At 39.3% G+C, this 25,816-nt stretch overlaps 1 protein-coding gene across 3 annotated transcripts in view; it reads right to left on the bottom strand.

Moving 5' to 3' along the window:
* Positions 1 to 303: 303 nt before the first annotated feature.
* Positions 304 to 25,816, bottom strand: part of ERR (estrogen-related receptor) — a 68,773-nt gene continuing 43,260 nt past the window's right edge. For all 3 annotated transcript variants that reach the window (XM_074094701.1, XM_074094700.1, XM_074094699.1), the window contains 7 exons: positions 19,020 to 19,169; positions 17,042 to 17,278; positions 16,182 to 16,397; positions 15,387 to 15,572; positions 9,309 to 9,467; positions 7,080 to 7,252; positions 304 to 6,156 (listed from right to left, as the gene is read on the bottom strand). In XM_074094701.1, the coding sequence (XP_073950802.1) occupies positions 5,994 to 6,156; positions 7,080 to 7,252; positions 9,309 to 9,467; positions 15,387 to 15,572; positions 16,182 to 16,397; positions 17,042 to 17,278; positions 19,020 to 19,163 (1,278 nt within the window). In that variant the 5' untranslated portion in view covers positions 19,164 to 19,169 and the 3' untranslated portion in view covers positions 304 to 5,993. The remainder of the gene's footprint in view (positions 6,157 to 7,079; positions 7,253 to 9,308; positions 9,468 to 15,386; positions 15,573 to 16,181; positions 16,398 to 17,041; positions 17,279 to 19,019; positions 19,170 to 25,816) is intronic.

Here is a 25,816-nt window from a genome sequence, read left to right as displayed (position 1 = left end):
TGGTACAGCGAGATAGATACGTCGAAGGGAAAATGGGTTTAATGCTCGAGTTTTAATTACTGAAACAAATTAAAGCTATTTTTTGCAAGAAATAAATTGTCCAGGACACGATGGGTCCAACTCATCCTCGTTGATATATGAAATTACGAAATTCGAATAACCATTTTAGATGCACCTCCGAAAGCAGATATTCCATATAATTTATGTAGAAGGTTAAGTCAGAGACCCGTCGATATTATTGATCGGACCGGAGATATTCCCTGTAATAAAAAAATGTAGAAAGGTAAAAATAACAAATGTGTCATTATTTTATAATTTATTTCACATATCTCCGGCAGCACAATATAATAGTGTAAAAGAAACAAGGTACGAATCGATTCAATACATAATAAGACACAGGTTTGGTTGGAGTCATCTAATATTCTAATATAAACACCGTCATATTTGATCTGACATTAACACCGACTGAAACGGTATTTACAATTCCGAACAGTTATATTTTAAAGCTCTGATTTATAAATATTAGAATGAAGCTCTATTTACGATATTTGCACACATTAAAAGGTGCTAAACAATGCTCTGATCTTTTTTACACATAATGCAATTCTTAGCACGTGAGTTTGCACAATTCTAGAATACAACCAAAGGTAGGTACAGTCGCCATCAGATATTTCGGAGCGGCCAAGGTGGTCAAAAATATCGGCACATGCACTCTATAAGGTATTGAAGTTCATGTTTTATATTTCTGATCGCGACTGTAATAGGGACTCCAGTATTTTTCACTTAAGTGGACAATATTTCGAGCTTACCAAAACCAATACATCGTCTGCGGGTGAACGTTCACTACATTTGTTACGATATTCGCACATCTTCGCGAGACAGATATTTTCAAATAAACATACTCGTAAAATAAATCGAATAATGAAAGTGTCAACACAGATCAAATACGAATTAAAGAGACTTACTAACTATATCTGGCACATCTCCAAATTTTGTACAACTATCACATACATTGACACCATACCAAACTTAACTCAGCTACTCTTAAATAACTACAACAGAGTGACCATTTATTGTACGAATTTTCCGATTGGTAACAAACTAACGAGGTATATTACTTAATATTTATATACTACTGTTCCACTAATATTCAACATCCATATAGTTTTCTATATATACATCCAATATATCTTACAAGACACCCCAAGTACGGAATCGATTATGAACAATACTGCTGATATATTACTATGTTTATTGTGCATATATTTGTTACATATTTCTGTTATAAATCTCATATATATACATATAGCTCCGTCCATACATTAAAAAAATATTGCTTGCTTTTGGATAAAATATATATTTTGCGTGTGAAACAGTCATAGAAAATATATTCTTTGTAAAAATACATTTAAATAATAATCTTAACAGGACTGCGACAGTATTCCAGATAATTCGACATGTATTTTACTTATTTACATTTAAAATGGAGTCAGCGACGACACAACCGCTCGTTACAGTCCCAGGAACGAAATAAACAACAATCGCGCCTACATTAACGATTTAGGTACAGTTATTTAGTTGCATACTTATCAAAACGCTAATTGGCATTCTTTACTATCTACTGCTGATACTTTAAAATATTCCTGACGTCTTTAACCTAGAATTAATAAAATAAAATACAATAAAATAGAATACACGGGGAGTCTCACCTGTATATCCTATTTTATTAACAGAGTTTTATAGCCTTTAAAAAGCTGGAAACATACGTTTTCAAAACGCAAAGGTAAGCTTACAGTCGTGATATAAAATACCCAATACAATTTTATTTAACAATTTGTACAATAAAATACAATCAAGTTCACGCAAGCGAATCAACGTACATAAATATGAAACGTGAAACAAACGTCATAAATGCGCCGAATACGACAAACCCGCAGAAATCTATTAAATAATTTCCTTATGGGGACTACTAGATTGTACATAATTTAATAGAATTGATATTATGGTACTATGACGCGCGTGTAAGGGACCCCGTATACGGTAGGATTTGACATTATGTAAAAACCGTCGTTCAAACTGATCGAAATCACGAATAGGGCAGATGACATCATAAAAAAATACCTAATTCAGTAACTACAAAATTAAATTCCTATGCATTCCTAGCTAAAAAAAAACTACCTATTGCCATATAGAATCTATGGAAGAATCGTGTCTTCAGCTCATAAAAAGAACGTCATTAGATTGACGTCTTCATCCCTATTATGTGACAATATCGTCCAACTCTGAATCACAGGTATCATACAGTCTTCTTTATCGTAATTATCGAATCGTAAGTACACGGGATCCTTAACAAAATCGCATCACCGAAGAAATAGTTTTGCTGCGAAAGTATTCGTTGCTCCTCTCTTTAGTTAGATAAAAAGTGACACATGAGGGTCATACAACAATGCTATTTACCTTATGACCTCGTATGATCTCATGTGTAAAATATTATTAAAGTAACACTTCAAACAAATAGGTGCAGGATTTGACGGCTGGGTTTTGTGCCTTATCTATCACACTGGCGATTTGCGCAGCGCAGGGAGCTGCGTAAGCACCGAGGACGCCATTTCATAATAAGAGTACAAAATGGCGCCGTTGGCGCTATACGCAGCTACGTCGCTGCGGTCTCGATCTAGCAACATTCTAGCTGTCAGCAAACAATAAAGTTACGTTTATAAAGCCAGCTTTATTTCTCCGGTGACACGACCGAAACGAAACATTGGTATACATCTCGAATAACTGTTCCTTGTCAATGAGGGTTTCTGGACTGGTGAAATATCACTATATTGTATTTCGATCCAATTTATGAAAAGTGTAAACACAAACGCCATTTATCCGACCACAGACATTCAATGATGTGAAAAGAACTAGAACCTATTGCAAAATAATTAATCTGTTCAGTAAATCGATTAATTTATTAATTGAATAGATCAAAGTATTTTTGTCTATTTTACAATACTTGATTTCATTCCAAAGACTGTTTATTCAATTATATATATAAAGCAGTAACTATTTTTTAATTTTAAGGAAAGTAAATAAAAATCGCTTTTTTTCCACCATCTCTACGCTAGTCTTTGCTACTACAGATTATACACATGTTTCAATCAAGAAATAACGTCAGATTTTGACGAAGATTTTTCAAATGAAAAATAAATATTGAAATCAGGTGAATTTTGGTGAAAAAAGTGATTAGACATCTAGTTAAAAGACACGAATTATAGATAAATGTGTTATTGATTCGATCCAGTGAGTGTTTATACAAGAATTTTGATGAAGTCGGTTTGTTTACACTTTTAAGAAATTGAATAGGCATAACGTATAGATGGCGTAGTTAGAGAGGTCCGTTTGACGTGACATTGCTTGCGATTGGCCAATTTAATATAACGTGACGCAAATGCCAAAGTTTGCCAAACGTACCTCACAATACTAGCACCACCTAGCCTGTCACAGATACCCTCTTCTAAAACCATAGGGTGGTTCCTAAACCGATTATTAAAATTTCGTTAAACATTACCAAATCTAATTAAAAACAATTCGACCTTCGGCCTTTACGTCTCGACCACCCTGTATGTAATTAATCTCGCTCCTTAACCGTACAAATAAAACTAGATATATTTTAATATTATACAAAAATAGTAACAAGTTTTGTACTAGGTCCGTCCGTTTTGTACATTAGGGCGCGGGCGCGTTCGGCGTCAATCACACATCCCCACTAGATTGCCATTTCACAGCCATCAATCCAGACTCACAGTCTGTCGACTCGAAGATAATATTTACACGCGATAAGCTACCAGACAAACAAAAAACAAAAGTCGTCATATGATTTTGTTCGTTTCTTTCCTATGGATACTACAAAAGTACGCGGATTTACAGAATTTGCAATTTTTCATCAAAATTTGAAATAAGAACACGAAGTATTAGAGGCCTTGTGCCCGGTTCACATTATTCCAGTAAAATCGTGCCAGTAGCGTTACATTGCGGGGTCACAATCCAAACGAGTTACACAAGATCGATCGAGCATCGCAGTGTCGACTGGAACGATTTTACTGGAATAATGTGAACCAGGCATATTGACTACGTACTCAGGATCATGATCGCTTTCACCACTGTTTTTTGTCACGCGGTTTGGGATAAGGGTGAAAAGGAATGATGAATGCGATCCCGAGCATTATTGTCGTTCATTCCGGGTAGTCAATTATAGGTCATACAGTAACCGCGCCCCTATATCAAGTATGTTAGCTGAACGAAATATTTTTACCTGTCTGGTTGCCATCCTTTAAAAATAATAAACAATAATGACTAACACGTTCACGTCCCAACCAGGGCTTGAAACTTGTACCAAAATACCGGTATTTTTATTTTTACACAGTAGTACCAGTTTCAAACCCTGGCCCCAGCAGTGGCAGCTAAAACAGATTAACCTAAGCGTTAGCATAAAAAGCCAAATTAACATTAACACGTAGCCATTTAACCACTAATTAATTACAATCACAACCACTTAAGTTTACACCAGTTTTGCTGTCACCACCTCACAGCAGCACTAGAATGTCGACACTTGAAAAGCTCGTATCTCTAATTAGTATACAAACTAAACGGAACCTTCAAGTGCAATGAGTAAGGTTCATTTAGCATGGCGAGCTTTCTTAAAATCAGTGGCGATATGTCCCACTATCGTTAGTCCACTGAGCTTACGACTTGTGTCAGACTTAAATGCGCCTCTAAACTTTGTCTAAAACCCTTTGTATATTTTAAAAGGACTTTTAAAATTAATTTTATATTTGTTTTAATATCCTCGTAGGTGCTCACGTACTTTATATAGGATCCATTAACACTAATTGTTCATTGTAAAAAGAATCTTATTTTTTTTAAATAATAATCCAAAATAACAAAGCTGGTGAACGTCTAGATCGTAAGTAAAAAAGTCTGTTAACAAAGTTAGGTCCCAGGAAGATATTGACCACCCTGTAAAAGTTTTTTAACTTCAATTCTTTTTTAATTCAAGATGCAGCTTGCTTTGACGAGATAAACTTTAAACATCGACCAATATACGAAAACATTTTGTCGACATTATAAAAGTCCACATGGACTTATAGACATTTTGTATGTGTTTGAACATAGCGAGATCGACTACCCTTTTTATTTCACTCAAAAACTTATTTTGTACAAAACCCCAGCGACAAAGTTTAAAGACGAATTTAATTACATAATTTTTCGACAATAAACGTGTTACGAAAAATATTAAATGCATACTAGATGAGAAAATCGATGATATGTAGAATTATTAATCGATGAAACTAAATGTAGAATAAAAAAACGCCCCGCGCCATACATAAATAATAAGTTCTCGAAGTCCAACCTATAGATCACTAAACTTCCATTGAAACACCACTCAAATATGTCAGAATCCGTTAATCCCAGCTAAAACTTTTCACTGGATATACATGAGAAGCTTCAATTATTATTCAAATAACGTGACATAGTTTGACTATGTGCTCGTTTATATCCTGTCGACTCTATGTAGTCTTTCAGTATACTGGACAAATCGCAAAACATCTTGATAATCTGAAGCTCCGTCTTTTCCAAATCCAGTTATGTACTGTACAAGCATCAGTCCACTTGTTACCATTTGATCTACCATCACCTTTTTCACTTTACATACTGTCTTTAACCGGCCATCTTTCAGCCGCTTACTTCTTTGCCAAGCGTCTGGTTACCAATAAACGTCCTCCGACCAGAGCGCAAAACAAAACACTAACGTCGCAAGTTCCAGACGCTTCTCGAATTTTCTAGAACGCATCGCTTTCTAGAACTTCTTGGAACGCGATGCTTTTATTCTTGATACGAGTTTCCTTGGCGCCCGACAGTGTTTTGTTGAAACAAAAGCACTTACGTTCTGGAAGCTTCCAGTACGTCGCGCCTCTCGTTGGACAGAAGCGATGGTTTAAAGTTCTCTACCGGAGACAGGCCTCGAGCATCTCTACGAAGAGTTTGTTCATGGGCGCGCGGCGTTCGCGGTGCACTGTGGCCCAGAAGCGGCGGACGGCCACGTCTGCGTGTCTCAACGCTGGCAACACTAGTAACAGCTGTTGGAGGGCTGCGTTTGCGTTGTATGGCCTGGAAATAAACATTGATAATAGGTTAGCTAGACACGACACACAGTAAAACTAGCTAATCGAGCATTTCCCAAAAAAAATTGCTAATTCTGTTTTCGACTCCGATTTGAAAAAAAAAAGACATCAGTATAGGAATTATAAATTAATTCACATTTTGTTTGAGTTAGTTAATATCTCTGTATTTAAAAAAAGCTTCTTTTTATTTGACGTCCTTTTTCTTGTACTATCGAATCAACTGAATCGTGATCCACTGTGGAACCTTTTCGTAGAAAAAGTCATAGTGACATCGCATTGCTTGACAAGGGAATTCATTGAGTCACTTACTAATATTAAACGATAATGTAGCGGATAACTTACGTCTTAAATCGAGTTTAGCTCGACATCTTTCGGGCCATTTCGTAGCCCTTCTTCATAGGAGCACGCGACTCGGAGCGAGCTGCGAGCTGTGTTGCGGCAGCCGCCGAGTCGCGTGCTCCTATGAAGGGCTACGAAATGGCTCGATACATGTCGAGCTAAACTCGATTTAAGACGTCAGTTATCCGTTACAATATCGTTTAATATGAGCGAGTCTCGCGGTAGTTTCACGCTCAAAAAAGAGTCAATTACTGTGAGAATGTTCTAAAGTAGGTCACGAATCAAATGGTTCGACTGTACATACTCGCACAAGTTGTCAATTTGCAGCAACTCCAAAGCCAATAGCGGACGGTACAGATAGTTCAACTCCCCATGTCTGCGTGCGCTTGTAAATAAATATACAGTGACTTTGTGTGTGTGACAAGTCTTGCTCGGACGAAGACTGCCGCGTCACTGCCACACAAATTAATGTTGTATATTTACAAGCGCACGCACACATAGGGCCGCGCGCACAACTGAGTTGAACTATCTGTACGTCTGATGCTTCCCACTGTTGTAGTCCTGTCCCACCTGAGCGCTGAGACAGCGTCGTTGAGCGCGGCCAGTATGGAGTCCCGGAAGCGCCTGAGCGCGGCGTGCTCGTCGATGCGAGCCTCCGAGTTCGCCAGCGCCAGCGCTTTGAGCAGGTAGCACTCCTCGCGCAACGCCGCGGCGCGCTCCAAACGCTTCGCCACGCCTGACACCTGTACATATAAAGCTTCATCATCATCACCAGCCACCATTTTGCAGATGGTAGGACCGGGGACCAGTAATGCTCGACCCTATACTGCTCAGCCTTCACTGTACGACCTGATAATACGAACTCATTTTGGATTATAATTATCAACTCGTACAATATTAGGTCGGTTTAGGGTGTCCAAATTTTTGCTCGGCCTGTTAATGCTCGACCTGTTATTGTACGTCGTTATAATTGGAATCCAATCTAATCGAATGACCATAGATTTGTGTTAGGTCCAATTGTGACCACAATGCGCGAGCCGAGCGAGCGTAGCGAGCGTGCCGCGGCAGCGGCCGGCGAAGCGCCAGGACCGAATTAAGTTATTTTCTACTAAATTTATTAATATTCGGTGTACACGGAAAACATGATCAATCGTGCGAATACTTTCTGTCAAAAGCGTGCTCCGATTATTAGGTCGTACAAAATCAGGTTGTCCAATAGCACTTTGAACATTATCGGTACAGGGTGATAAAGCTCGACCCGTGTTCCAAGTGACATGTGATTGAATTATCAGGTCGTACAAAATCGGTCGAGCATTGTCCAGGTCGTACAATAACTACACCCGTAGGACCTTGTGCAAGGTCCGCCCGGATTGCTACCACCATCTTGCTCGCTAATCCTGCCGTGAAGCAGCAGTGCTTGCACTGTTGTGTTTCGGAGTGGAGAGTAAGACAGCCGGTAAAATTACTGGCACTTGAGGTATCCCATCTTAGGCCTCTAGGTTGGCAACGCATCTGCAATACCCCTGGTGTTGTAGATGTTTAAGGGCGGTGGTGATCTCTTACAATTAGGAGACCCACTTGCTCGTTTGCCATCCAGTCGAATAAATAAAAAAACCATCATCGCAGCATACACGTCCCATTGCTGGGCACAGGCCTCCTCTCAAAGAGAGAGGGCTTGGACGGTAATTTCCCCGCTGGTCCAGTGCGGATTTGGGGACATCACACGCATCATTCTTCACCGTTAAAGCTCGTGCAAAATTTCAAATGTATCGCACATGAAATTCGAAAAACTTCACAGATGCTAGCCCAGCTTTGAACCCACGAACCTATTGCCTCTGCTTGAAAATCCAATTTGAACCACTAACCCACCACGCCTTTTTATAAAGTTTAGATTGACAAAATACATATGCATTTATATTTATTCAAATCTTTTGCTCTATTTGTCGATCCTTGTTTTTTGATTGCTCCTCTACCACTCAAAGGTTGACTGGCAGAAATCCCTGCAGGGATAAGTCCGACTTTGTACTTAACACATTACTTTTATTTACGTAACCTTTTTATTTTTCCTTTTTGTACAATAAAGAGTATAAACAAACAACTGTTGTGTGATTTTTTTCTTTTGTAACGTACCTTTTTCTGATGTCATTGTATTACTGCATTTAAAAGTGCTATATGATTAAATGAGGGCTATCGTTTTTTGTCTCACTAGATGGCGCACTGTTGCGTGAGGTTTTTAAGTATGGCTTTCAAAGTCTGTTATTACGGGTGTGAAAACAAAGTTTAGATTAAAATCATATTCAATACACCTTAAAACTGTACCATAAAAATATCGAGCATGCCACATTGCTGCATAGTCCCCGTTTTGTTCGGAAAAAAAGGAGGACAAAGGTTTCCGAAAGACAAAACTGTCTCAAAACACAGACATTCATTGGCCCAGAACGCATATTTGCCATAATTAATTTCAGATATTGCAAAATATTCACAAAATTATTCTAATTCATATATTTTAATTTTTGTATTCCTTTTTTTTTTGTTTTATTTGTGTTTGCTGTTGTTGTTTTTTAGTTTGGTTGTATTTGTGTGTCTTTGTGAATGTGAATAAATGTCTTCTATTCTATTCTATTCTAATTATAAATAAACCCGCGTATCTCACCCAAAAACTATGAGTTTTGACATTTCGGAGACCTCACGCTACACTAGCGCCTCTAGTGGCGAATTCATACGCGATAGCCCTCATTGAGAGTGTTACAAGTAAAGCAGACAAAGCATAGAGGTCGCTGGTCAGCGGCCGCGTCCCACCTGAGCGAACAAGTCCTGTGCCCCGATGTCCCTCGCCTGCTGCTCGTCCAACGCTAAGTCAGCAGCGAACCTCAGCCGCGGCGCGCCGCCCGCCGCCACCGACCGGTATGCTAGCATCAGAGACAGCATCTCCGCCCACGTGCTTTGAAGTAGACGCATCTGGGGAAAGAAAGTATCAACGTTATTGGCTATGTGCAGGACATCAGCGCCACCTAGCGTCCGCAACTTTTTTGGCTCTGATGCTCTGACGTTTTGAAATTTCATCGCGACATTGTGACAAAAATCAAACCTTGATTTACAATACAAAATTACTGTGATACCGTGATTTGGGTGGACAAAAGGTTGTGAATTCATTTTTGGTCATTAAAATTAAATGAGGTAAGTAATAGTACATTGTGTCTTAAGGGCGGTAAACAAAGAATTACGAATGAGAGTGTATTAGAAGCCCGAAGTCGAAGACTGAGGGCTTTAATGAGTCGATGTTCGTAATTCTAGTACCGCCCGTGCGACATACAATGTTTTTCATCACATTTGCGAGTAAAATTGTATATTTGTAAAAGAAAAACTAATATTTTTTCAAAAATTGCCGATACCGCTGGCTGCGCTCTTGGCAGCGCCAGCCTCCGCGCCGTCCCACCCCACGCAGCATGTGCCCGACGTGCGCGCGCCGCGCTCCTGTTGCCATGCAGTATCACACTCATTTACCGACCTTGGGCTTCATGACAAGAAAATTAGTACGGGCAATGACTCATTTACCGACCACGGGTTTCATGACAAGCACATTAAGGTCGAGGGTTTTATTTGGGGGGTTGCAACCAAGGTAGCCTGCATGTTACGACACTGTTTACGAGCAAGTGTGATGAAAAATTTATTCAAAAAGTGTGTTTTATTTTCGTTATGTCAGGGTTTTTCTACTTCATGTTTAGTTGTACTGTTACTGTAAAACGAAAAGATAGAGCTATCTTATTGGTTTCTTTGAATAATAGTAAAAATTATATAATTGTTCTTATATCGCTAGTATAAATTAAATATCGTTTTCAGATCAAAATGAGTTTCATTTTGAAGACCGGTTTTGTGACTCAATATAAAATTTCAACCACAAACCGTTACATAAGAAAAATTGTTGCTGGACATGTCCGAGATACAGAGGAATTAAGAACAAAACAGGGACAGTATTCAATAATTCAAGCTCGCATCATAACACAAACATCTATTACTAAAATTAAGTAGTTGAAGTCTATACAAATTGCTTTGTTAATGACAGATTCATATGAGTATGACAAATGACAGAGCCTTCTTCTTTTGGCCACTATGAGCGCTGCGATAGATTTCATTACCCCCACCTGGTACTTCGCACGCGCCCAATAGCACAGAATAAGTTAAGTGCAGAAGCCTCAATGCCGTACAAAGGCGACATTTAGGCATAAGAATCGTACCTACTGTATGCTTCTCTGTCCATCGCATAACTCGTATTCACTCGCACGTGTAGTGGAATAGCACACTCTAGGGGGCCCCAGACATCTACTTGTAGCGAAAAATAAAATAGCGGGTGAGCCACGCCTGGTTAAAGGCGTGTTTTTACTGACTGTACTTGCATTATCGTCTGTCACTACATCGTATCATGCAATGACCGTAATAGGAACGTGTCAGAAACGACGACGCTTGGTTACGAAATAAGCTAGTGGGCATAATTTCATACTTTTCGATACAAAGAATTAATATTTACTATATACTACATACAGTTGTGGTCATATAATTAAGAACGATTTTTTATAGAGAAGATTTTTTCAAACTGACAAGTGTTACTAATTGCATGTATATTTCTGTACTTCTCTCGGTATCGTAAAACTTTTCCGTACTAGCGGTAAATTTATTTATACATATAATTGGCTAAAAAATAAATATATAAACTTTATACATTACATCTAAACCTAGTATTACTACTTACTGGCTGGTCATATAATTAAGAACGCTGAATAGTTTATTTTTTATTCAAATTTATATAGAGAAGGGACGGCCGCTTTGTGGTTTTAGGTTATTATTCGAATAATTTTGGCGCCATTTAGTGCCGTAAAAGTCTTAAGGGCGATTGCTTCATATAAAAACAATGGGGAAAAATAAAAGTTGTGATAAATCTACAAGAGAAGTAATACTAAAACTTCGCGACAAGAATTGGTCGTATAAACACATAGCCGATCATCTGCAATGTTCAAAACTATGGTTTTCCACGCCATAAAGCATTTTGCAACGTATCAAACTACTTCAAATGTTCCGCGTGTACCTAGACAAAGAAAGTCATCTCGTCGAGATGATCGAAATATCGTTCGTTTGGCAAAACAAAATCCTTTTAAAGGGTCTAATACCGTCTAATGAGTTAAGAAAAAAATATTTTGGCGAAAACAACCCTTCAGCAATCTCGGCACGCATTATTCGAAGGCGTTTGGTAGAAGAAAAGTTGCACGGAAGGATAACAAGGAAGGTGCCTATGTTGAAACGGTGTCATAGGCAAGCCCGCCTTGCATTTGCAAGAAGATATGAAAACTGGACAGTCAGACAGTGGAAAAACGTTCTTTTTTCTGACGAGACAAAAATAAATAGGGTATGTTCTGATGGCAAACGATATGTAAGATGGCCTTCAAATAAAGCATTCGACCCAAAGTACACAAAAGTGACTTTAAAGCATGGCGGAGGAAATGTGAAAATTTGGGGATGTTTTCTGGACATGGTGTTGGACCTGTTAGGCTGATAGAAGGAAACATGGATCAATTTCAATACAAAAACATACTGGAAGAAACAATGTTACCATATGCTGAAGGCGTGCTTCCGGTTATTTGGACATTCCAGCATGACAATGATCCCAAGCATACTGCACGTACCGTTAAGGAATTCCTCACATCGCAATCAGTTTCTGTCTTAGATTGGCCAGCCAACAGCCCCGATCTTAACCAATAGAGCATCTTTGGTGCGAAGTCAAGAAAAAGGTTTCAAATCGACAGTGTGGCAATTTAAGAGAACTGTATGACGTATTCTTAGAAGAATGGAACTCTATCTCTCTTGCGAAATGTCAAAAATTGATAGATTCAGTGCCTCGCCGGTGTAAGGCAGTAAAAAAGCCGTGGACATGCTACTAACTATTAATTTTAGTTAAAATGTATTAAATTGCTTTTTTTGTGTACAAACTTCACGTTAGTGTGATTTAGTTAATCTAAGTTTCAAATAAAAAAACTTTCGAGCAGTTCAATAAATCGTTCTTAATTATTTGTCCAGCTTCATTACTATTTTAATTTGTTACTAAAGAGAATAAAAACAAAATTTGTTAAAAATTGTCAGCAATTTTATTCTTTATTCTTAATCCCGTTTGCTCTATTCATGTGGCTGTTTCATAACGTAACTAGTTACTTCTAAGAAGGAACCACGACTACACATGACATGATTTAGTTAAAAATAATCTGGAACTTCAAATCGTTCTTAATTACATGACCACCACTGTATATACCCGTAAAAAAATGAAAACAACTACATCATAAAATAACATCACCACCAGCATCCCAGCCTATTTACGTCCCACTGCTGGGCACAGGCCTCCTCTCAGAATGAGAGGGCTTTGGCCGTAGTTCCCACGCGGGGCCAGTGCGGATTGCGAACTTCACACATACCATTGAATTACTTCACAGGTGTGTGCAGGTTTCCTCACGATGTTTTCCTTCACCGTAAAGCTCGTGGTAAATTTCAAATGTAATTTCGCACATGAATTTCGAAAAACTCAGTGGTGCGGGCCGGGGTTTGAGCCCACGATCCTCTGCTTGAGAGGCGATTCAAACCACCAGGCCACCACGGCTTTTAAAATAACATACGAGAACTATCGAATAATTTCATTTGTGATCCGCCATAACCACTCACATGCTTTGAATTTTAAGTTGAACTCTATTCATACCACAACATTAGAGCGTTGATAGGCAGAGTTGCCAAAAGCATGTGAGTGGATACAACATTTCACAGTTTGTTTTATTGTTGCTGGAAGACCAGCGCCGTTCACAAGACCGGCAGTTTGCTGATTTGGGAACATTTCGTGACATGCGATTTTTTTTCACATTTTCACGAATAAATATTTCTTCCATTCTTCTTCTTTCAGTAAGTTTCATGACGAATTTCCTTCTCAAGCAATGCGATGTCCCTATGACTTTTTAACCCCCGACGCAAAAAGAGGGGTGTTATAACTTTGACCGCTAAGTGTGTCTGTGTGTCTGTCTGTCTGTGGCACTGTAGCTCTTAAGCGGGTGGACCGATTTGAACGCGGTTTTTTTTTATTGGATCGCAGGTTTTCTAGCGATGGTTCTTAGACATGTTTTATCAAAATCGCTTCAGCCGTTTTTGAGAATTGAACTTTGAAGTGACAAAGTCGGGGGTTTTCCAACTTTTTGTTGTTTAGGTTATTATGCTGTGAAAGGATTTCACGGCGAGTAACATCACGGTTCCGTTATTTCGATACATACATAGATTATACATGTATACAAACATTGCAAAGTAAATACAGGGTGGCTCATTTAGATCGGTCAGTATGGGAATGTCTGAAACTATAAGACATACGAAGATCTGTTCTTAGGAACCACGTCATCGATTTTAGTAACAAGAAAAAAAAACATGTACTCAGCTCGGGAATGGAACCCGGACCATTTGAAAAATAAAACTTACATAATTAAAGAATAAGAAATACAATGCATTTTATTCATTCTATGAGATATAGTGTAGTGTAGTGTATTTTTTTTCTCTGTGTATCTGTTTTCTGTATCGCTTACTATGTCTGGTGTACAATAAAGAGTCTTTGTATTGTATTGTATTGTATTTTAGTGGTTTACAGTAACATTTATTGCTTATGACCTACGAGTACACTATCTATATCCAAATAGAACTAATGTAAGTTTTATTTTTCAAAACAACCGGATTCTATTCCAGTTCTGAGAACATTTTTTTCTAATGTATGAATGATGAGCCACCTGTACATAGTAGCTCACAAACAACCACTTTAATGAGCCAACCCAATTAAATTCTTTATTTACTCGCTAAAGGGGTTTTCAGTAAAAAGCGTTCATAAAAACGCGCTCGAGTCAACGAACTCTAGTTTTCCTCCCCCCAGGCATTGGAGTAAAACAAACAGCGAGCCCGAAATAACTTCTGTTTAGGCTTTGAAATGTAAACACTACATAAATTATCAGTGCTAAATATAAGAGTTTAGTTTCGCTCACGTACTTTTAGCTTATGTTATTACACATGGTCTAATCGTCGGACCCAACTACATAGCCCCTGGCCCTATACTACGAAACGCATAATTCGAACTTCGTATCTTGCTGTCCCGCTTACACTAATATTATTTAGTACGAATGTGAGAGGGGCGGTACGATACGAACTTAGATTTTCGTATTTCGTACTTTTGCCCTGAACATCGTCGTAAAGTGACTTGTTCGTCTGTTTTTACCGGATACATATTGGAATTTATGCGCAGGAATGAAAATGAGCTTATGTATTCTTCTTCTTATACGTGGGGAGCGACTCCATTTTGGACTGATAAGAAATGAAATTTTAATTCACTTCCATCGTGTGTTTTTTCCATCTAAGTACAATTTAAGTCTATTCAATTACTGTGGACAGGTTATTGAACGTGAGCTACATCTTTTGTCTGCACCATCTGCATCATGTGGACTTACCATCAGCATCATTAGGGTTAAGTGGCCCATGGCCCATGGCCCGGGCCGGCAGGCTGCGAGGGGCGGCAAAACTACCTATTGCAGGTTTTTTTTTCTTAAATACTTCATCGTTACCTAATGCCCGGGCGCCAAATTTTCTGACCATCAGGTGACAAAGGGAACAATCGCTAGCCAGTTTTAAAAGGAATAAGTACAGATGTGCAAGTTGCGGAAAGTTTCCAAATTTTTGGAAAAGTTCTGGGAAATTTTGAACCGAATGTTGCAATCCCCATACAAAATTGCGAGAAGTTTCTGAAATTTTCCTATATGAAAATTTTTACTATTTTGGAAAGTTTCCTTTGGCACATCATTAGGAATAAGATAACTTTGAACTAACCTGATCATTTAGCTGCAAGTCAGTGAACCCGGGTATCTGTTTGGCCCAGCCGATGACTCCGACGAGCTCCCTGTCGTAGAGGTCTGCGAGCAGAGCCAGGGTCCGGGCCGTGGGGTCGGTGACCCCGGCAGGAGCCGCGCCGCAGGTCAACAACTCTGGCTCGTATGAGGTTAGGGCTTCTAACACCTGGAATGGTATGAGGTTTGTTAGGGCATACCTATAAGGCGGTTCATTTAAAATAGCAATTTATCTATACTATATGAGTCTCTTTAGCAGACACTTTAAAGCTTAGCACCGCTGCAACCGCTGGTCCACTTGACATGGTCCTTCGAACCGGATATAAGACTCAATCAAATTTAACATCTCTTCTTGTCAGTGATCTTGTTCAGGTCGTGGGTTGCCCTTGGTTGCCTTTTACAATATCCACGGGAAGACGTCCTAATCTAAAACCAGACACGACACGGACATTGTCATACAATCCTAAAGATATTACTTATAAACGCAAAAGTGCACGGATCTCTATTCTATTGAAACAGCACGCCGCGCAGTTTTTCGAATTCATGTGCGAAATGACATTTGAAATTTACCACAAGCTTTACGGTGAAGGAAAACATCTTGAGGAAACCTGTACACACCTGTGGAGTAATTCAATGGTGTGTGTGAAGTTCCCAATCCGCAGTGGGCCCGCGCGGAAACTACGGCCCGAGCCCTCTCATTCTGAGTGGAGGCCTGTGCCCAGCAGTGGGACGTAAATAGGCTGGGATAATGATGATGATGATTATTATTATGATGAACCTTGATGTCGTCGAGGTGCGGGCGCGGCTGCGGCGGCGGCGCGTCGGGCGCGCGCCGGTACTTCTGCCGTCCGCCGCGCACGCGGTCGAGCCGCACGCCCTCGCGCAGCATGCCCGTGCGCAGGCACTTGCGGAAGCGGCACGCCTGGCACGCCTTGCGCCGCCGCTTGTTGATCTCGCACTCGTTTGATGCGGGACACGTGTATTCTATGTTGCCCTGGGGAGTAAATAACAGTTTAAACTCCTGTTTCACCATCCGTTGATTAAATTTATTTGACTGATAAACGTGATGCCGTCTCTTTTTGTTTTGTTCGAATTGACGAAGACGGCATCACATTTATCCGTCAAATAAAATTAATCAATGGGTGGTTAAACAGCCACTTAATTAAGTTATTTAGCGCATACCTACTGTACAATCACTATCACCAAGAAGCGTGCATAAATATCTGATACGACTCTATTTTTATGGCCGGTAGGACGTGTTAGATATTTTTGTACGCTCCGTTATATTAAAATAAATAAATAAAATATTAGAGCTGTAGTTCCCTGCTAGACTACTCATATTTCAAACTCAGTATTTTCAAGAATTGACCCTCTGATCAGGTTTCGCAAAAGGGTATGTGCATTCAAATACCCTGTAAAACTGAGAATTGGAGGTTGATGACACTCCAGGTTCGTGTAGGTAACATTTGACACTGTTGGCGCAACCACCGTGGGAGACAAATAGTGCTACTTTGCGCCAATAGTGGAACCCTGTGGCAACATCTCCGCACACCAGGCACACGCGCGCGGAGCGTCATCACACGCGCTTATCACGACAGTTATGGTAGACAAACAGTTCTGCTTTAGTACAATTCTCACCTGAATGGTCCTCTTAAAGAAAGCCTTGCAAGCCTCACAGCTGGCCACTCCGTAGTGGAACCCTGAGGCCACGTCGCCGCACACGAGGCACACACGTCGCGGCGCGTCTTCATCCCTCGCGCTGGGCGCGGCGGCTGTCGTTGACGAACAGTGCTGCTGCTCCGGACTGGTGTTGCCCACTAAAGTGTTTTCCGGAGACACGCAGAACTTCACCTCTTCCTTTGGCTCCAGTTCCAGCTGGAAAGATGATCGGAGTTTAAAAGTTGTGTGTGGATAAATCGGCTACTGCTGTCCAGTGAGAATTACGTAATTTTTGGGAATAACTGGTTATCTATGTAAGAACTACAAGTACAGTCTAGCATCAATATCTGACACAACAGAGCGAGCTTAAATCTGATACGACTCTATTTCTAGGACCGATAGGACCTGTAAGATATTTTTGCACACTCCACTGTGGCAGATATTAATGCTGTCTTTTCCTTTGCTCCTCCGCGACAAGATGCGACAGACAAACCATTCATAATATAAGTAGCATAGTGGGAAGTTATTCATTCTTGCATTTGGACTACTAAATTTAAATCTCTGAAGTAAATTAACTGTTGTCGATCCAGGCCGTAGCACCTATTTTTTATTTAATCCTACATTATAAGAAATATTACGAGAAAGCGCTTTCATCTAAGCACTCCAGCAGATTATAATAAACGAGATTATAACAAACTATCAAATATTCCATCCACACAAAACTCGACATTAAACGTTAATACCCAAAACGAGCGATCATATCTCTATAAAAAAAGCTAATCGACCCGCGTTCGCACTTCATGGAAACGATTTTTCTGTCACTCCGACTGTGTCAGACAAATTGGGCGGCGTTTTTTGCGGGAGAACAATGAGGCACTGATGCACTCTGATCAGTTTTTGCCGCAGGCGTCGCTAATTTGACTTGTACCCACATTAATCACTAACCTTGCTGGTTTGGGTTTGCTGAGATACTTAATAGCGGGATACCTATACCTAGTGACCGGGCGAAATATTTTGTTCACACCTCTCCTTCAGAAAAGTAACTTTTCCTCTCTCACGAGAGGGAGCAAAGTGCAACTTTTCAGTTCAAGGCTTTCCTAAGTGTTTTAGTGCAAATGCCATTTTTTAAGTTGATAATTGTAAAGCCACGTCATTTTCTATGCTGGTTGTTCTTTAATAATATTTAGATTTTTTTTTCAAGTTTCTTAGTGCTCGGCGTGAAAAGATGTATGAGCCACTCGGGGGCAAAATTACTTTCATCTTGGGCGTTAACACTTGAATCCCTCATTACGCTCATTATTCTCGCTACGCTCAGGATTCTATTGTAGAATCCTTCGCTACATTCTGGATTCAATGTACGCCCTCGCCGTAAATACACCATTTTTCTCCCTTGTGACACAAATAACTATACAAGGAAGCATGAGGTGCCATTGTATTTTACAAGCTTTTAATTCTTTCCGAGCGAGTCTTTTGGTGTAAATGCTTAAGTCAGCTCACCTCGGGTTGCATCGGCATACTATTCCAGGGATACAGCAGGGCTACTACGAAACTCGAAGTTCGTGTCGTGCGGTCCCTCTGACACTTATACTATTTAATACGAGAGCGAGAGGGACCGCACGACACGAACTTCGAGTTTCGTAGTAGCCCTGCAGCAGCGGCGCGAGCGGCTGCTCTATGGAGCTGTACTGCGGCGACTCGGCAGGTTCGGACTGGACTAGAAGAGCCCCGGTGGCTCTACACAAAGCCGAATACCGAGACAGGTTATCGCAAGAGCTGGGCCCTTGCCTGCGCGGGTCCCCTGTCAGTAGGCCTGGCTTCCGGCAAGCCCTACAAGACAGACCCGTAAGGGGCCCGCGCAGGCTGGAACCAAACTGGCAAACGCCACCTCGACTCTACATCCAATCCGGCGGCGGCTCGGCTTTCCTTCGCGTTTATGTTCCCTGTTAAGTCAGCTCACCACGGGTTGCATCAGCATGCTGTTCCGGGGATGCAGCAGCGGCGCGAGGGGCTGTTCCGTCGGACTGTACTGCGGCGGCGGCTCGGCCTCCTGTTTCACGCGGCGGAGCAGCTGGTCGCCGGTGCCGCTCACTGCCGACATCATCGACACCTGAAAAGATAACGTCAAGTTAGGATTGGTTTAAACTACTCTTTACCCGCGACCTCGCGCGCTTAATCATAACGGCCTACCCTACGCTGGCTGACGCGGTTTGCACGGAGAGTGGACGCCTATTGAAATTTCGGGTTACTTACATACATACGAACATTGCAAGTTAAATAAAAGCTTGTAAAAAAATAGTGAGCGGCGTTAATTGCACGCGATAGTATAGGACCTAAGACCTGGCATTTGATTTAATGGAAATAGCGAGACCCCTTCTGTATAACCAGAATGGTAACGTGGCGGTGTGTGAAGTTATGTCTAATTTTTCAAGAACCAACACAAAATAGTTATTGTATTACTATTACTATCTCCATGAATTTGTAGTCTGAAATAAATGCTTTTCAATTTCAAGTAGACCCATATGTCATATCTCTAAACTGAACGGTTGACATTTTCGGATTTTATTCCGATCGCATGGGAATATCGGGATAAAAAGTAGTCAAATGTGTTATTCCAGCGATCCTTCGTTTTGGCGTGAAAAGTATAGTAAACGCACAAACGCACACTCAACTTTCGCATTTACTTATAACATTAATAGAATAAGCTGACCAGGGATCGACCCTTATCTCACAGTTGATAATTAGTGCAGATGGGAGGCTAAAGGTGTATATAACAGCCTATATTCATCAACAGCTCATTTATTATTAATTATTTAAAATTAGTTTACCTACTACATAAGTCGTTTCATTGTTTGCATATAATAATATGTCGATTAAGAGCAACAGTATATCTTTCTTTCTTCTCTTTCCATTCAGTTTAGCACTGAAGAGCACTAGTTCGTATCTAACCGGAAATACAAACAATAATGTGTTACAGAAATAGATGTTTTTAGAGGTAGAGTCAAAATTAAGAAAAAATATATACAGCAAGGATTATTTTAGCAAATTTCTTCTTTATCTAGCAATAAGCTAATCGGAACATAAATGCTTTGATTACGACGAGCCAGTATGTCTTGCTGCCGAAGAACTTTCACGTAACGCACGAGAATCAGATTATCAACAGCACGATAAAAAAGATTGCTCCCCAATCTAGACCTACGTAGGTGCCAATTGAGTAGGTCACGTGCGTGACCGACTTTTTAAAAAGCGAAGTTCGACGCACAAACAATATGCAAAGCTGTAAACAACGTGATAGTATGAAAATGAGTCGTACTACGTTTACATATTGCATGCGATATATCGATGCAAATGCGAGACGATTATAGGTATAGATTATAGGTACAGATCTCTCAAGAGGTCATCATTTGGTTAGTATATACCTACTAAAAACATTGTGTTCGACGCATAAACACATCTATCGCGATATTTATAGTCGCTGGCGAAAAAACAAATTTTATCTATCTACGATAATATAAAAGTTTCAAGGATGCACACTCGGGTTCAATACACTCGTGACATTGCCGACTGGTAAATGATAAAGCGTTAAAATGGTGCGGTGATACAACGCGTGTTTCCTTCATATGTAAAGAATTGGATATCGGCAGCAAACAAACGATATTAAAACATATAACAGCCAAGTTTAGAAAAACTGCTCTGACTGAAATACGACCCTTTGTATGTTACTTATAAACTATATGATATGACACACATATAGCCCTCTGATTAAACACTATACACGTAACCCCACTCCATATTCTCGTTACGAACTTACTCAATACAATCTAAATTTCAAAACAGTTTGTCTACTACCTAAAAAGAATTTGAAAACACATTTCGAGATATTTTTGGATTGGAGTTATATGCAAGCTTCGAGCTGAATATTTAATGTTTTGCATATTGCTTTCGATAAATGCTAATTTTATATCTATAAGTACATTATCTACGTCGACAAAATAATTTAAATAAGTTCACATAATTTTCGCTGTCGATAAAAAACATCGAATTTTCCTTGTACTTCTATGACTATCTAAGTATGGTCTTAGTTTAACATTATAATATAATATACTTACTGGCATCGCGTCCCGTGTAAATACCTTTAAACCTGTAATCTTTGAATTGAATAACACATTCTTTTGAATATTTCATTTTACAGGTAGAAGATCATAAAGTAACTCTATTATACTATATCGGCTTTACAATTAGTTGATGCGACGGTTAAGAAAAAAAAATCTAAATTTATTTCATAAGGAACTAAAGGTCAATTATGAAAAAAAACTTGTTCCACTATCCTTTAAAATCCCCATAAGTTCCATAACTAGCCACAAAAATATAAAGGAGACTTAAGCGGGCTTGCGCGCACCACTGTAAACCTGCTAACCAAGTAGTGTCAAAATGTATAAAACTGTCATCCCTAACCCAGATAATGATTTAATTTTTTAAGCCTGAACCGCCCCCAAAATCAAAATTTCATAAACCGAACAGTCTCCTCACGTGTGTTGTGCAATGAATGTCACTATGTCGACCTTGGCAAAATACGTCTTGAAAAAACGGCAAAGGATTAAAAGACCCCAAGTGGCCAGTATCGACACAAATCAAACTTAAGAATACTTCCTGGCCACACAGAAAGGCTGCAAAAGAAACTTCTAGACCACAACCTCGGTTCACATCACAGCTTTATCCCAGGCGTGGAGATGTTGTCAAATAGCTGCCGAAATCGATATCGTATCCGGGGGCTCTGGCGGCGTAGAAAATGGGCCGACACAAGGTTGGCGTAGGTCACGGCGGCACCGGGTCGCCGACCGCCCGCAGACTCACCTTCGTAGATAAACGAATAGCTTAGGGTTGCCACTCACCTTAGCCGGCGCTGTGTGCGTTCGCGCCGGCAATTTTAGGCGTGTGCGTTGTTTATGTGGAACTTTTGAGACGTGGCGGCTTATTCGAGTGCCTGGCCCTATACTACGAAGTACAAAATTCTAACTTCGTACGAATTTAATACGAGAGTGAGAGGGATGGTACGATACCTTCGAATTTCGTAGTAGCCCCCCTGTTGTGTGCTTAGGCGAATTTAAAGCTTGATTGGAACCGTAATTGAAATGGCATCTGCATACACAAATATAACCTTTTATACTCAGTGTAAAAAAATACTACAAAAGCATTACCAATAGACAGATATAGAATTCCGAATTATAGCAATTCCAGTTCAGATTGGCATCATATAGTAGGCCAGACGATGAGTAAAATTTAAGAGAAGTCTCTTCGTTCCATTCTTCATACAAACGTAGTCCCGGTCTCATTTGAAAACTAGGCAACAGAAATAGATGAAATTTTGTAAGTATGGACTAGACGTAATTATCTATGCCTGTGATTTTTCAGATTTTCATATAAATGTGTAATATCAGAATTACAGGAGCTCAAAAGACAAAAAAAAGATGTCAACTTTGCACGAGAATTACAGACTAATAAAGCATTTTTACAAAAATCGAAAAAACCACAGGCATAGTGTTAGCTATTTAATGCATTTTTAATAGTCTGTGTTATTTCCAATATTTTTTGTAAAGTTATTAAATTATTTAAATTTATTTTATTTTCGTTCTGTTTGATTAAGTAGATAAAAAAAAAAAAAAAGATTGTACTATGATATTGTAACGTTCGAATTCGAACGGTCAACCGGCAGTTGTCGACTAGCCGTCACAGGCATAGGTTGTTGTTGTTACAAATTAAATTAATAAATCTGTATACTACTTGTTTTTGGAAGTATAATTTTCAACAAGCATCCTGAAAATACGTAAAAGATAATACTTCAGAAGTGGTAAGAACGTTGGAGAAAATTTGCTGGTATGTAACCTCTTTATTATTATTTAAATTATAAGTTACTAATCGGTTTGTAACTATGGTTTGTATATCTACTTACAAAGATGTTAATTATATTACAATTAGTTATAGTGTCGGGAATTAGAAACAAAGTGGATTATGCATTACCTGCCATAATAAACAACGAGCTATAGGTTATATCCACATAGCAGCAGCAGATTAGGTAGTTATAAACAAATCATTGATATCTATCTGCATTTACCATTATCAACTTTACAACTATCATAGCTGACTTGTTTAGCATAAACTTGCTGCATCTCCCTGAAGTGTTTAACGTATTTACATATATGATTATCCGTAAATACGTTGAATATACACAATATGCCATACTCATAAATAAACACGTATTTTTGTGGTGTATTTAAGGTATTACAAACCTTTTAATGTAGGTATCTATGAACAAATAGCTTCAAATCTATTCTTCGACCGGTGGTGATTGCAAAGCATACACAACTACTGGAACGACTGTACCGGTTTTCTCTGTTTCCATTTTTTTTCCTTTGTTTTCATACTTAAGATTAGAATGATTATAACACATGGTAGGGCCGGGCCGGAGGTGTTTGCATAGGGCCCTGGATTCGATTTACAATCGTAAACATTTGAATGGTGACATTTGATGAATACATGTTTTTTATTTTTTTATTATTATTTATTTATTTTCTGGTATTTATGTATACTTTGTAAATTAGACCAATACAAAACATAATTAATTTAAAATTAACAATTGAATTATAAAAGGTTGATAACATCTACTAAGTTAAACTTATGTATAGCTTAATAACAAATATTTTTTCTTTTCTTCTCTTCCTTTTACCTTTCTTCTTATTGTCCTTTCTTTTTCCTTCATACATACACTTACTCACTAATTCACTGCTATGCTTCTTCGTGGTCACATACCATAGTCTCCACCCATACCAGATTTCTGACGTACCTACGTCTTAGAAATGTCTTCAGCAGAAGAGTCAGGTTACACTCCACCATTGCCGCGTCTATCGCGTGGTCGTGGGCGAACAAGGGAGTCTCGCAGCAAGACTCGGGATGAACAGCCCATTCGGAGACGCCGATATGTGACTAGCGTGCGTGATAAACGCCGCCGCCATAAACGACAAACTTACCGTAGCAGATCTCGAAAGCGATACCCATCTCGGGGCTCGAATGGTAGTAGGCACACACGTAGGCCACGTTATTCCCGTCGACGCTATCGCCAATCTACTACCAGTGCATCTGAGAGTTCTATTGATTCTTACGATATTAAAAATACTTACACAAGAAGTAGGAAACGACGGCGTCGTTCCCTTTCTAAAACATCTTCATCTGATAGTTCGCCTTCATCAACTAGTTCTGAAAGATCATCGCGTTCAAAACAACGTACTAGCAAGTATTCAAAACGTAAGAGAAGATCTTATTCACCACCTCGTCGTGATATCGACGTTTTAAGAAAATTATCACGTATGTTTCGTAAGACCGATCACCACTTTGAAGGGGCGCAAAATGTGATACCCGAATTTAACCCGGATGCTAATGAACAATCGGCTATAAATTGGATCCGCAAGGTGAACGAAACTGCTAAAATTTATAAATGGAATGATAAACAAATCATTTTTTACGCCATTCCAAAATTAGCAGGTCATGCAAAGAAATGGTACCAGGGACTTAGTACGTTAAACCTAACCTGGCGTGAATGGCAAAAGAAAATTATTAAGACTTTCCCCGATGACCGGAACTATGCTGACCGCTTATATGAAATGTTAGAAAGAAGGAGCAGAAGAGAGGAATCCTTAGAAGACTACTACCATGATAAAGCGAGATTAGTCAAAATGTGTGGAATAAGGGGGCGTAATGCGGTTGACTGTATTGTCAATGGAATTTTTGACAACAACATTCGTTTAAATGCTCAGGGTTCAAGTTTTAGTAGACCATCGCAGCTACTGAAATATCTACGCCGTATATCAAGAAAAAGCAACCTGATTCCCCGTAGATTCAACTTAAACCGAAATGATAATGCTGCAACAACAAGTCGTGATAATACAACCAGTATTCAAAAATCAATAAATAAGCTTCAGGAACGTAATAAAAATATTCAATGTTACAATTGTTTAGAGAACGGACATACATCACGGACATGTACGAAGCCAATTAAACGATGTACGAAGTGTTCTCGTCTTGGACACGATACCCAAAAATGTGAAATCATCCAAAACTTTCGTGAGCAACATGGAAGCAAAAGTAAAGAGAGTAATATGACAAATACTAAAACTGAGCCGACTCAAAATGTTTTAAAAATCTCGTCGGAAAGTCAAACTAATGGCAAGTATTTTAAATCTATTCTCTTAAATGGAGTTAAGCGATCTGCATACATTGATTTTGGTAGTCAATGCACACTTATTCGCAAAATGGTAGCAGATGAAGCTCATCTCGCCATAGTAAAGTCAGGTCTCCCCTTAATTAAGGGATTTGCTTCTGGAAGCATAGTACCGATAGGTAAAACTAATGTTAATGTCGTGGTTGACGCAGTTGAGGCCGATATTGATGCATATATTATAGACGATCATTTGTTAGAAACTGATGTTTTAATCGGGCAATCGTTGACTGAGTTACCTACGGTAGTTGTTTATAAAACAAGTTCTAGTTTGACATTGTATTGCGATGACTCTGAGTTAGAAAAGATTAACTTACATGTTGCCCATGACATAAGATTAGAAGTAGGGTTAAATCATTTGGAAGTACACACACCTAACGAGTATACTGGACCACTTTTTGTGCCCGGAAACATATGTATGAAGCCTAGAAGTGAATATTTAATTTTGCAAGGAGTTTATCAGTTCGAAGCTGGTAAAGGTAAAATTC

Source organism: Choristoneura fumiferana, chromosome 11 (genome assembly GCF_025370935.1).
Source record: "Choristoneura fumiferana chromosome 11, NRCan_CFum_1, whole genome shotgun sequence".
NCBI lineage: Eukaryota > Metazoa > Arthropoda > Insecta > Lepidoptera > Tortricidae > Choristoneura > Choristoneura fumiferana.
Note: the sequence above shows the minus strand (reverse complement) of the source record. Positions and strands in the feature narration are given on the sequence as shown.